Below are 14,439 nucleotides of genomic sequence, written 5' to 3' on the forward strand. Positions count from 1 at the left end.
CCAGGTTCACGCCACTCTCCTGCCTCAGCCTCCCAAGTAGCTGGGACTACAGGCACCGCCACCTCGCCCGGCTAATTTTTTTGTATTTTTAGTAGAGATGAGGTTTCACCGTGTTAGCCAGGATGATCTCGATCTGCTGACCTTGTGATCCGCCCGTCTCGGCCTCCCAAAGTGTTGGGATTACAGGCGTGAGCCACCACATCCGGCCTAATTCTTTTCTACTGTGTGCAAAGAACTACAGCACGAGATAGAGGTAGCTGCAATTCCTTTCAGCCCTAATAGAGCTAATAATTTAGAAGTAAATCAGGGCATGCATCTTAAAAGGTCGTAAAAATACAAGGTAGTATGGGAAGAAGATAAGTTTCTCAACATCTAGAAAGATGTGACAGGCCAGTTACAGTGGCTCAAGCCTGTAATCCCAGCACTTTGGAAGGCCAAGGCAGGAGGATTACTTGAGCCTCACGAGTTAGAGACCAGCCTGGGTAACATAGTGAGACTCCATCTCTTAAAAAAATAGAGAAGATGTGACACAACTCTGGATGCCACCTACGTCAGTTTCACCGTAAAATTTATAGAGAAAAAAAATTCCACGGCAACATATGCTAAGTGCCGAGTAAGTGATACAGATGGTAGAAAGTAAAGTACAATCAGCATTCATAGAGAAAGAAAGAAAAATAATTGTAGGGTGGAGAGGTAGAAATGCCTTAGTGAATGAGATAGGAATGGAACGGAGTTTATTAGAAATAATAGAGTGTTTTTAGGTTAAATATTTAGGAGAAACACTTGAGATTAGATACACAAATACCAAATCATATCATTTTCAATAGAAACATGGGCATGAAATGGAGGCCAGAGTAATTGGATTTCTGGGCTGGGTCAGTGGGTTTGGATGATGTCTGATCAATATTTGCTGTATAACAAAACAACTCAAACTCTAGAGCCTTAAAACAAAGATCATCTATTCATGATCCTGTGGGTTGCTAGTTAGACTAGGCTAAGATGGAAAATTACGGGCTCAACTGTGGGGCTGCAGAGAGCTGGTCTGGACTAGGGCTGAGTGTTCTAGGGTTGGCCAGACACCTCCGTTGCCCCCTCTGTGGATTGTTCACACAGTGGCCGGTGACCAAGGAGGCAAGAGTGGGTGCAGCAAGGGTTTTTAAGGCCTAACCTTGGAACTACACAGGTCATTCCTGGCACATCCTGTTGGTCAAAGCTGGGCCGGCCTCAGGTTTAAGGGAGCAGGTGCAGATAATTTGTATCCCAATTTAAATTTATTTCAGGAGTGCATTTACATGTGATTGAAAGCTTACAGTGGTGCCTAAATGTAAATGGTGTTGAATGTAACCAGGATTTTCTGTAGTTCTCAATCTATTGGCTTTGAGTTTATTAAAATTGTATTAGAACTGATAGTCTGTGTATATTAAGCTTATTTTAGGACTAATGGAAAGAATCATGCAGTGACTAATAACATAACTTCATTTTGGTTTGTTCTATCAAAATTTATTTGAAAAACAACAAGATAATCACTGTGGAGAACTGGGACTTTGGATTGATTTACTCCGAATTTTGCTCTAATGTGCTATCTTTTTTTGGTGGGAGCAGGGGAAAAGGGAGAGGAAAAGAGAGGCAGGCCCTGTGCACCATACTGTATCTTAGTGCTTAGGTCGTCTTCCAGGTCATCGTTCTGCTCTGAAGGTTGTCAGTCAGGTGACATAGGTCCAAATATAGTTGCTCTTCAGTGGAAAGTAGTGAAACTTACGGTTATGCATACTTAAGATGTTTGAATTTATACTTAAGAAGACGTTGGGTAATCACAAGGAAACCATAGATGTGACAAGCTAGTGCTATGCATACTTTTACAGTGTGAATAGGAAGAAAAGTTTTATGTGATTGTTCACTTACAGACTAAATTTGCATTTATTTTTTTAATTTTTTGAGACAGAATCTTGCTTTGTCACCCAGGCTGGAGGACAGTGGCATGATCTGGGCTCACTGCATCCTCCACCTCCCTAGTTCAAGCAGTCCTCCTGCCCCAGCCTCCTGCGTAGCTGGGATTACAGGTGCACACCACCACACCCAGCTAGGCTAATTTTAGTATTTTTGGTAGAGATGGGGTTTCACCATGTTGGTGAAATTAAGTTATGTAATTTTAAGATGTCTTTTATAAAATACAATAAATGTGATTATTGGCTTTTTCAGAAGGGAAATAAAGAGGGATGAACAGTAAGAAGTGTCTCAAAAATAATATGAGTCAACTATTTGGTAAAATTTTTTTTTTTTTTTTGAGACAGAGTTTCGCTCTTATTGCCCAGGCTGGAATGCAATGTCGCGATCTCGGCTCACTGCAACTTCCACCTCCCAGGTTCAAGCAGTTCTCCTGCCTCAGCCTCCCAAGTAGTTGGAATGACAGGCATATGCCACCATGCCCAGCCAATTTTGCATTTTTAGTAGAGATGGGGTTTCCCCAATGTTGGTCAGGCTGGTCTCGAACTCCTGACTTCAGATGATCCGCCTACCTTGGCCTCCCAAAGTGCTGGAATTACAGGTGTGAGCCAGCGTGACTAACCGTAGGTTTTTTAAAGATATGTAAATTGACAGTGTTCCCTTTCTTTTTGAATTATTCTCATCAAAACTTATTGCTTAGAAATATTTTTAAGCATTCAATAGAAGGTTATAGAATGAAATCTAATAAAAATTTAAAGAAGCCTTGGCAGAAACTGTGTCATGGTTGATTAGCGCATATACCCTGCTGAGAGTGACTTAGTTCCCAGTGTGTTTGTGGTGAGCATGAATTAATGTAGCCTTGAATTTGTATGACATGACTGACCATATTAGTCCATTCTCACATCGCTAAAAAGAAATACCCAAAACTGGGTGATTTATGAAGAAAAGAGGTTTAATTGGCTCTGCAGGCTGTACAGAAAGCATGGCTGGGGAGACCTCAGGCAACTTACAATCATGGCAGAAGGCGAAGGGGAGGCAGGCACGTCTTACGTGGCCAGAGCAGAGAACGGGGAGGTGCTACACACTTTTAAACCATCAGGTCTCCTGAGAACTCACTATCAGGAGAACAGCAAGGGGGAATTCCGTCCTCATGATCCAGTCACCTCCCACCAGGCCTCTCTTCCAACATCGGGGATTACAATTCAACATGAGATTTGGGCGGGGTCACAAATCCAAACTATATCACTCACCTTTCAGAGAGTCTAGAGAAATTAGTTTTAAACATCTGCTTCCATATGGAAGCCCTCTACCAGTAGAAACTTATATAATGTCAGGAAGTTCACAGCGTTTTTTAAGGGAACTGTATCAAATAAGATGATACTACTTATGTCATTCTACTTTTACAAAGGCACAAATTAAAAACTGGGCATCTCTGAGTTTGGACTCCATTCCTCGGGACCCAAACCCTGTCCTGTATCCCTCGCATCAATGTGTTGCTTCTGAATGGCTGCAGGGCACTGTGTGGGCTGTCAGCATAATAGCAAATGCTTAGTCCCATGTACATTTCTTTCTCTAGGTTTCACCAGAAGTTTGAGTATCACTACTCCTGAACAGATGATTGAAAAAGCCAAAGGGGAAACTGCCTATCTGCCATGCAAATTTACGCTTAGTCCCGAAGACCAGGGACCGCTGGACATCGAGTGGCTGATATCACCAGCTGATAATCAGAAGGTGGATCAAGTGGTAAGTTTGATATGTCCTTGCTCACTTAGCAGCTGTCTGTGCAACTATCTGATGTGTCCATCATCTTGCCAGTCACATGGATGGGCTGCAGGGAGCTAGGAAGGAAGCCCCCTGCTTCTCAGGCTTTGTGGTCTGGGTGAGGAAGGTAGTTGCTCTGGTGGAAATTGAGGACACATATGTAGTGGAGGGAAATGGATGATGAGTGACATAAGGTTACAGAAGAGGAAAAGGTTGCTGGAGTTCTTAGAGATTCTTCAGGGAATAAGGAACTTTTGAAAGTTCTGACAATCTGGATTTGAGGCAGGGAATAGCAGAGGTCTAGATGGAGCAGGCGTGATGTTGAGACAGGAGTGTGTGTCGTGTTAGGAGATGGCACATAACTGTGCTTTGTTGTTAAACGTTAGAATTGAAACTTTTAAGTTTTACCCAAGGATTCTGTCAGCAGTAGAAGGGTCATTAGCTATGGTGTAGCAACTACATAGTGTGACAATCTATTTTCCTTATTTTTTCAAGTTAAATATCCTGTCCAATGAATTTCTTAAAAAACAAAAGTCTTTTTAAATTACTTTTTTTTACTTTGACTTTAACACTTCCCAGTGTAAAAATGAAGTCTCAGAGCAAAAAGCAATCTATAAAATATTTAGTCTTAAATTTAAAAAATATCAAAGCATTGTTTTAGTATTTTTTTTCAAATCAAAGTAATAAGAGTCTAATGTAGAAAGCTTGGAAAGCCAAAAATAGCACAGAGGAGGAACGAGGAACATGTTGCCTGATAATCTCATCTCCAAATATATGTCATGTTTTACCTTTTCTCTTTTTTTTTTTTTTTTTTTTTTGCGATGGAGTCTCACTGTCTCCCAGGCCGGAGGGCAGTGGCGCGATCTCGGCTCACTGCAAGCACCACCTCCCGGGTTCATGCCATTCTCCTGCCTCAGCCTCCCGAGTAGCTGGGACTACAGGCGCCCGCCACCTCGCCCGGCTAATTTTTTGTATTTTTAGTAGAGACGGGGTTTCACCGTGTTAGCCAGGATGGTCTCGATCTCCTGACCTCGTGATCTGCCTCCCAAAGTGCTGGGATTACAGGCATGAGCCACCGCGCCTGGCCTATGTTTTACCTTTTCAGTGGTTCCAGAATACTTTACTTAGAATGTTGCATATTGGCTTTGACACATTTAATTTTTTAAAAAGTTAATAAATTATATTAGATCAGGGAGAGGAAAATAAGTCCAAATATTTAGGTAAACATAGTAATATATATATATTTGGAAGAGAAATTTTGTTTTACTCATTTGTTGATGTGAAAGAAGGGGATATTTAAAAGTTACAAGTAACATTCTTCCATTTAATGGCTGAATCAGTGCAGTTAGGTAATTAATATTTTTGGCAAATCCAGTCAGTTTGCCCTTGATGTTTATGTTCAGGAAATAATTAAGGTGCTTTCCCAAGTTGTGAGTGACTAGAGCCACCCCCTCCAAGGATGTAACCTCTGCCCTGATTCTGTTACCAGAACTTCTTTCTGTTTCCCTGAGCAAAATAAATCGGGCCTGACTCATTGTATCTACTCAGCCTCCTTACCCTGTTCCCTGTCACTCTTACCTCCCCGTTCTCTCCCTTCTCTCTCTCTCTGGGGTTGCTGGCACCTAGAGTACAGGCTCCGTCTGAGGTCCTGCAGTTCCCCGTTCCTGTGACAGTGCAGTGCCTGTCCCCCTTTAGAGCCCAGGACTCTGATCCTGTGCTTAAGATAGGGGAAGCCTAGGATGCGTATGGAGAGCAGCACGGGTCTTCAGTGCTGCTGCTGAGTGAAGCTTGTGACAAGGTGCATGTAGAGACCGAGAAGTGCTGTGCCCTGAGCCATTAGTGTGTCTGTTAATGGGAAGAAGACTCCAAGTCTTCCATGCTGAGTGAGAGGCACGGCTTTGCCGTCTACAGGAGTTGTAAGAGAAATGTGAAACTGGGACTTGACTCTGAGTGACCATTTCTGGGTTAAAAACCTAGCTTCTAACCTAAAACACTGTCACATCAGACCAAAAGAAAGGTAGAAGGGTTAGGAAGAGATGGATGCAGAAGAGGATGCATACATAGAATTTAGGCTACATATGCTAACTGAGCTCCTATTTTAATATATTTCAGCTAGTAGACAGAATGGTTAAAAACTGGGAATTGGAGGACTGAGCTGGAGAAATTTGCATTCTTATTCCTTGTGTGATCTCTATAGTCAGCGGTTACTGTAAACTGCGTGCTTGGGCAGTGTTTTATATACTTTAATTGTATATACTTAAGCCGTAAAACAACATAGTAAGGTGAGAATTATTATATATATGGCAAGGAGGAAACAGAGGCCCAGAGATTCTCATGCCCAGAGTCACATAGCTAGCAACAAATGCAGTTGGGATTTGAACCCAGGTCCCTCTGACTCTCACAGCTGCTCTGTTGCTCTGTTATCCTTTGTGCTGTCCCGTGCTGCCTCCCATGTTTCATAAACCTGTTTCCTCGTGTGTAAAGTAGGAACAGATATACCTAGCATCTCAGGGTCGTTATAAGAATTCAGCAAAATACTATATGCACAAGCATTCTGTAAGCTTGTAAATGATATTGAAATGATAATCATGTCCTGTGCCAAGTTAAATGGATCTGGTTTGCATCTTTGTTGTGCAAACGCTGATCGGTGAGAGCCACTGCTTTCCTCAGCCTAAATGTCAATGTGGACATTGCCATCATCCTTGCAGGGTTGTGAAGGGGAATCAATGAAGACATGTAAAATTGCGTGGTAAATTTCCCATTCCTTAACTAATGTTTATATCGTCATTTTCCGGGAAGACACTAAGCTAGCTTATAAAATAACCAACAGTGGGAATGCATCTTATTTCTCAAGCCCCCCTTAAAAGGCTACTAAGGTGTGTGTGGAGCTTAACGAGCTACTGGAAGTACAATAGATCGAACTCTATGACCTTTAGAGTTAGATTCCACAGGCAAATTATGATAAGCCTTTTAATCAAAGGAAATTAATCAAAGGAAGATAGAGTAGCCACATTTGTGGAGTCGTCAGTGTTGCTGTTGACAAGTGGATGTGTCAAGAAGATTGAGCAAATAAAGTAATGGCTTGTGTTTACAGAGTAAGTCAGCTGTGGACCCTTCAACTCTTTCTTTTATTTACTTAGCAGACTGGTATTGAGCACAACCTAGATGCAGACAGTTTGTATATAAATAAAAAGATCTAGTTGGGCATGGTGGCTCATGCCTGTAGGCCCAGCACTTTGGGAGGCCGAGGCAGGCGTATCACAATGTCAGGAGTTTGAGACCAACCAGGCCAATGTGGTGAAACCCCGTCTCTACTGAAAATACAAAAATTAGCAGGCGTGATGGTGGGCACTTGTAGTCCCAGCTCCTCGGGAGGCTGAGGCAGGAGAATCGCTTTAATCCAGGAGGTGGAGGTTGCAGTGAGCTGAGATCGTACCACTGCACTCCTGCCTGGGTGACAGAGCAAGACTCTGTCTCAAAAAAAAAAAAAGATCTTTGGTGGATTAGGGTGGGGTCAGTGTGGTTGGGAAGGAGATAATTCAGAAGAGAACCCAAGTTCCTCCACTCAAGAAGTTTCTGCAGAATAAACCTGGAAAACAGTATTCTTAGATGACATTTATTCTGATTATACTACCTATAATTAGCACTCAGGTAAAAGAGATCATTTGCAGGATACAGGTCATAGTTGTGTTTCCTGATTATTATTTGAGTTTTGGCATCACTGCTCTTTGGCCCATGGGTCTCATGACCAGAATGAAGAGATTTCATTAGCAAAAAAGAAAAATTATAAAATGTGTTAAATTAATGTTAGAGATTGTTAGAGAATACTACTACAGTTCTCTTCCAAGAAAATATTACAAACACAGATTTTATTTTCCCTCTAAAGCATCCAGCCTTTAGTAGTTGCCTTCAAAGGCTGTAAGTGTGGTTCAGAAAACTCAGTGGATTCGGCAAGGGTCTTTGCTTTAGTTACAGAAGATTCATTCAAAGGACTTGTTAACCTGGGTACACATATCTTAAGAGGTTTATTTTATGATTTTATCTGTTAGAGTCTAGAACTCTCAAGTAACTCCAGCTTAGTATTAAGACCCAACTAAGTTATCTTTTTGTTAGATTCCACAGGCAAATTATGATAAGCCTTTTGTGGGGGCAGGGGGCAGTAGGTACTTGATTTTGTTACACTTGGTTGGCAAACTACTGCCTCAGAGGCAGTTGAAAAATAGAGTATGTAAGAATGAGCAGGCCAGGCACGGTGACTCACACCTATAATCATAGCACTTTGGGAAGCCGAGGCGGGTGGATCACTTGAGTCAATCACTTGACCAGCCTGGTCAATATGGTGAAATCCCATCTCTACTAAAAATACAAAAATTAGTTGGCTGTGGTGGCATGTGCCTGTATAGTCTCAGCTACTGGGGAGGCAGAGGTGAGAGAATTGCTTGAACCCAGGAGGTGGAGGGAGCCGAGATCGCACCATTGCACTCCAGCCTGGGCCACAGACTCAGACTCCATCTCAAAAGGGGAAAAAAAACAAACCAATGAGCACATCTGTGTTCTTGCCTGATCGTACTAAACTGCTGTCTAGGACAGTGGAGGGCTTTACCATTTTATCATGTTGGGTCTTGGTTTCCTGGTTAAAAACGGAAGTCTGGGACTATACCCGAGGATCACGTTGATTCCATGTTCTCGTTCTGTGGTTTGGATAGTTTTAGGTTTCCCCATAATATTGTGTTCTTTTTCTCTTTTTCTGCTGGAGGGGAGGGGTTCTGTAGCAGCAGGTGTATCCAGGGCTCCTTTGAGACAGGTTTTTTTGTTGTGTGTTTGATTTTCTGCCTGTCTAATTTTGGCTTTCTTTTAGATTATTTTATATTCTGGAGACAAAATTTATGATGACTACTATCCAGATCTGAAAGGACGAGTACATTTTACGAGTAATGATCTCAAATCTGGTGATGCATCCATAAATGTAACGAATTTACAGCTGTCAGATATTGGCACGTATCAGTGCAAAGTGAAAAAAGCTCCTGGTGTTGCAAATAAGAAGATTCAGCTGGTAGTTCTTGGTAAGTTATTTTTATTTGCGTTAATGGGTTACTGAGTAAGAGGATGATTAGTCATAGTACCGTAGTAGCAGCATTTGTATAAGACAAAGCTTAATTTTTTAGAATAACAATTTTAAACACTTGGCGTTCTTCTGTGTTGGATAGCGTCAAGTATAAAACTAGCTTTTGGTTTTGGATAGGAAAAGAAAGAAGTGATCAACTTTGTGAAATTCATAAGAGTTTGAAAATAAGTGAGGAGTACTGTGGTATGGAGGAAGAACCCTAAGCCAGGAGTTAGGAGAGCTAGGGTTTCTGCCTTGTCCTCAGAATTTGCCCTGAGAATTACGTAGAACCATGTTTCTATGATGAGTAATTTAAGCATTTAGAATGGAGGTGAAGAAATATGGAAGAAGGAATACTGAATTCAAGTAAGGCCATTAGACCACATAGTTATTTAAGCTTCTTGGCATCACTGTTTTTCGTCATTAAAGTGAAGAGCTGAGACATTCACTGTGATACCTTATAGCCCTCTCTGTAATAGTTAAGAGGGAGATGGTGTAAACTGCTTTGTAAGCTGTCAAAGACTACAGAGTTTATTATCCTTCTCTAGATTCTGTGATAATGTCTACAAGCACTCTTAATCCCTTCAAATTGAGAAACTGAAAGATAGTTCATAAATATACTTCTAAAACCATACCGTGATAAGCTTTACACAAAATGTACAGTGGCTACCATGTAGAAAACCATAGCTGTCTAGCTTTCTATTTTATGACAGTAAATTCCCCTGTTCTCATGTTTTAGGGGACACTTGGGGATTGACTTTCATAGGAAAAGCTGATTGCTAGAATTGTCTAGCATGACTGGAAATAACTGATCAGGGCAGGCCTCCCACATCAACATTTACCTCATTCCTTCTGTTTAGAGAACTGATTAGGGCTAGGGTAGAATATTCTGAAGAATACTCTTTATTTTTATTTTATTTTATTTGAGATGGAGTCTTGCTCTGTTGCCCAGGCTAGAGTGCAGTGGCATAATCTCTGCTCACTACAGCCTCTGCTTCCCGGGTTCAAGTGATTCTCCTGCCTCAGCCACCTAGGTATCTGGGATTACAGGCATGCACCACCATGCCTGGCTAATTCTTGTATTTTTAGTAGAGACAGGGTTTCACCATGTTGGCCAGGCTGGTCTCAAACTCCTGACCTCAGGTGAACCACTGGCCTCGGCCACCCAGAGTGCTGAGATTACAAGAATATTCTTTAGAAGAGCAATGTTCGAGATGACTTGGGCTCCCAACACTTAACCACTCCTCCTCCAAGTAGACCCAGCGCTTAACTCTTACTGCTAGAGACTAGGAACACGAGTGGGGCTTTTTGTGTACCTTCATGGCAAATTCATGGGTTATCTTGGTAGATAGGGTTTGCTGGCAGCATCATTGAATGGGGACCTGAAGGGGTCCTGGTGAAATGCATCATTCTGAATCGCACTAGCTGAAAATGTTTCTTGTGGTGTAAAAGTAAGTCAATCTGAAAAAGGAACCAGGATAAAGGAATATGGTAATGTTGGAAATTTGAATGTTCTGTGTCTTCATTGAGTTAACATGGAGTAACTTTTCTTTTTCGTAAATGTGTAAGCAAGTGAAAGATGAACACCTAGTCTGAATTCTTATCACAGACCCAGGAATTCCTGAGATCATAGCCCCGACTATACTTTCTTCCAACACTGCTCTCTAGGAAGTATTGAGTTGGAAAAGGTATACGGAATATTAAGGGGTTCATGATATACGAAGCAGAAGATGTTTGATTATCAGAATGATTTATTGTGAAACCCCTATATGCTGGGACAGGTACACTGGGATAATGGGGTTGGCACATATTCCCAGAAGAGTTGTGGACAAGCGTGTGTGTGTGTGTGTGTGTGTGTTTGTGTATTGTCTGGATCCTGTGGGACCAGATTCAGGGTCACATTTGCAGTTCTCAGCTGAAGAGACCATTACAGCATGCAGCAGAACATTTCCCAAAAGGAACCTGAGTTGGGTGGCAGGGATGGCCCATGGCAGGATCTGTGACTGCCCAGCCGTAGGAGTGGCCTTTTTATATTGAACTTTGAACCCCAGCATGTCCTAAGAATGGGAAAGTGGGAAGCACTGACACAGTTCACCCTGAGTTACTCCTCGGGAGAATTTTTTAGCCCAGTGAGCCTTGGATTCAAACCAGGGAGGGAAGGAGGGGATAAACTGGGGATGACAGGAGAAAGCAGGGAAGTGATTGCCGAAGAGAAGTAGGGACGGCTGGTACTCTGATCTGGACGAGACTGTGTCGGAGCCAGATAATTTCTTGTGGCTCTTTCTTCCATGTTTTTAGATGAGTCACGACTGCTGCTGGGAGAAACCACCAGAATTGTATTCTCTTGAAGGTAAAAATTGAATTGAAGCTTGTCTGTTAGTTTTGCCTGGAAATTCTGCCTGGATTATCTGGGGCGAAAGATAAGATGAAGTGCCCTCTAGTGACCCAACTAAGTGGTGGTCCCTGGAGCTGGTTTGATTCACTGATGGTAGCTCTGCCTAGTGCTTTGGTTCTTTTGTGGGAAATCTGAAGTAGTTGCCATCATGGCATTCACAGGGTAATGTCAGTTCATTCATTGAGCTTCTGTGTTATGTGGTCATTATTAGCCCAGAGAGATGACTGTTAGTCGTCTGGATGTGAGGGGCAGCATGTTGCTGTAGCTGTAGCTTGCTCCGTTGCCATGCCTGCCTTGCTCTTTCAGACACAGCAGAAGCTTATGTGGATGCGGTTCAGTGAAGAAGCGGAAGTGGGAAATAACAAAGATAATTGATAGAAGGTTACTGTTGTGGCCACCTATCACGGGCACCTTCCCCTGGAGCTCTGAAAGGGCCTGTTTATTGAAACCTTTTGGTATAAACAGACAGTTGTTTTGAAGAGCAGAACATGCACAGTAAACAATTCCTGGACATATATGGTACACTCCCACTGCACCATGCCACCAGATCACAGTGGCAACAGCAAGTGTAGTGGCTCCGTCATCACTGGCCTTAAAGGTCCTAAGGGATTTGCAAACCATTGATACAGGGCACGGCCCCTCACTACTTTTTATTTTGAAATAATTTTTAGTTTTATAGAAAAGTTGCAAAAGTATGAGGAAGTTTCTGAGAGTGGACCCATCATCTAATTTCCCCTAATGTTAACATCTTAGAAAATCATATTATAATCATCAAAACCAAGAAATTATCATTGATACAATACTATTAACTAAATTACAGACCCAGTTTGAATTTAACTGTTTTCCAGTAATGTCCTTTTTGTACTAGGATTGCATCTGGAATCCACATTGCATTTATATCTCCTTAATCTCCTCCAGTCACGTCCAGGGCCACATGATGTCATGTCTTATTGTTAATCGTGATCACTTGGTTTAGGTTTTATCTGATGGGCTTCTTCACTCTAGAGTTATTATTTTTCCCTCTGTAATTAAAAAATGTCTTGGGGGAGCTACTTCGAGACCATGCAAATATGTTGTTTCTCATTTAACTTTTGCCTGTTGATTTTAGCATCTATTGATAGATTTTGCCTGGAGTCAGGGCATTTTGAACTCATCAGAAATTATATTTCTTGGAAAGATGACATCATGATAAAAGTATCCCCTGTCTCATGTAGGGATTTAGAGAGTATTTCCAGTAGACTGGTGTAGCCACTAGCCTGGAAAGATGATGAAGTAATACATGTATGGAGCAGAGCATTACTAAATTGGTGGGATACCATGTCCAGCTACAACTCGATGGTCACATACCCTTATCTGAGAAGGACTGTTGGTTGTGTTAGTGATCATGGAGGCAGATGTTCTGCGGACAATGACCAGTATGTGGGAAGCGCAGACCAAAGAAACATTTAGGGGACAAGACTTTATTGGTGCTCTCTTTGTGGTTTTCTTCTGTTCCAGCAGAGTACCATGGGTTAAGAATTAATCTTCCTCGTAGTATGATGGTTGGATGTTGTCATGTAAAAGACTTGTACTTTCTCCTCCCAGTGGAAAGTAGGTAGGTCGTTCCAAAGTGTCATTCAGAAACCTGTGTTGTTAGAATCTTGTTTTATTGTGGATGGGTTGTAGTGAGGCCCTGAATTTCCCAGCAGCAGTTTTAAATAAACTATCCGTTATTAGATATGTTTAGCTTGCTGGTTATATGGGAGAAAATGGGTATAGAAAGGGTGAGGGTTAGAGTTAGAATACCATATTACCCATAGATGTTTGATGCACAAAGCATTGCATCAGTTACTTATTTGCTGGTAATTTATTCTAATAAAGGATTTATTGGTAGTTTGAAGAAATGGAAGAGAACAAGGCTCATTTCATTGAAGACTCCCAGGATGAAATAATTTGCAAAACTTATTTAAAAGTCCAATTGATGTAGTCTCCAGAGCACCTGGTCAGATTGCTTGGAAAAATCAACAGTGCAATTAAATATGTGTTGACCCTTATTTTAAAAATGTAACTAGTAGCAGATGAAGGGGAATACAATTAAATTTGTTAAGGAGCTACTAAGAAGGAGTAAGGTCATGGTTGACAACCTTAGTTGAAGATACCCCACTGAATATGACAAATCGTGTTGAGCCAGTTTTGGGAAACAATTTGACAATTTCTTACAGTGTTAAAATATGTACAGTCACCATATGATCCAGCAGTTACTAAGACAAAGGAAAGCATACGTCAGTGTTCACATGAGTGTTCAAGCAGCGTTGTTCATACTGCAAAACTGTGAAATGCATTTGCCTTTATTCATAGTAGTAAAAGAATAAAAACCCATTCATGACTGAAAAAATGAAAATCAGCTTAAAGTAAAAAAGAAAAAAACAGTCTTGACATTTATCAGCCAGAAAGACAGATACAGATTAAAGTCAGCCACAGAGTTTATAGAAAACATGTGTCTCGCAAAGACGTAGAGCAGTGGTAAAGCATAGACTATTGCTGTCTTCCGAATGTTGCCCCCAGACCCACATTGCACTACCCATCCTTTACTGGAATACTCAGTTACTAAATGGCCCCACCTCCTCACAGCTCTCACTTCCTGTTTAATCCGCATTTTTCCTAATCTCAGAAACAACTGAGAGCTGATGGCTACTTCCTTAGAACCTCCTCAGAATCCTTACAGCATCCCTGCTCTTGTCCAGTGGCATTCCCTGGTTCCTCATAATGCGTTCCTCTCTGGCCAACCTGATTTTGATAGACTACATACTCCTTGTCGGTTTCGCTAACTAGGCTTTAACAGTAGGCCCAAACTGGAAACACAATCTTCATTAACGGGTGACTGGATAAGCAAACTTGTGTTATAGTCATTCATTGAAATACTAAAGTAGCTATATAGACAATAACATGGCTCAGTCTCAGAAATGTTATGCTGAATAAAAGAAGACAAAAAAGTACCTACTGTAGTATTCTATTCATGGGATTCCAGACGACGAACTAATCCACAGTGGTAGAAATCTGATCAATGGCTGCCTGGGTCTGGCGTTTTGAAGTCACATCTATTGTAACCAGCATGAGGGATCTTTCTTGGGAGAGGGTTGGAGTGATGCTTAATGGATATAGAAACATTTATTAAAAGTAATCAACCCACATGATTAACATGTTAACTTTATTGTGTGAGTATTATACCTTATTAAAGTTCAGCAGAAGAGTATGC

The 14,439-nt window shown here is 41.5% G+C and overlaps 1 protein-coding gene across 2 annotated transcripts in view; it reads left to right on the forward strand.

Annotated features, from left to right (window-relative positions):
* Positions 1–14,439, forward strand: part of CXADR (CXADR Ig-like cell adhesion molecule) — a 78,958-nt gene that overhangs the window by 30,318 nt on the left and 34,201 nt on the right. For both annotated transcript variants that reach the window (XM_031665675.1, XM_003895608.5), the window contains exons 2-3: positions 3,521–3,687; positions 8,564–8,768. In XM_031665675.1, coding sequence (XP_031521535.1) covers positions 3,521–3,687; positions 8,564–8,768 — 372 coding nt within the window. The remainder of the gene's footprint in view (positions 1–3,520; positions 3,688–8,563; positions 8,769–14,439) is intronic.

Source organism: Papio anubis, chromosome 4 (genome assembly GCF_008728515.1).
Source record: "Papio anubis isolate 15944 chromosome 4, Panubis1.0, whole genome shotgun sequence".
Lineage (NCBI taxonomy): Eukaryota > Metazoa > Chordata > Mammalia > Primates > Cercopithecidae > Papio > Papio anubis.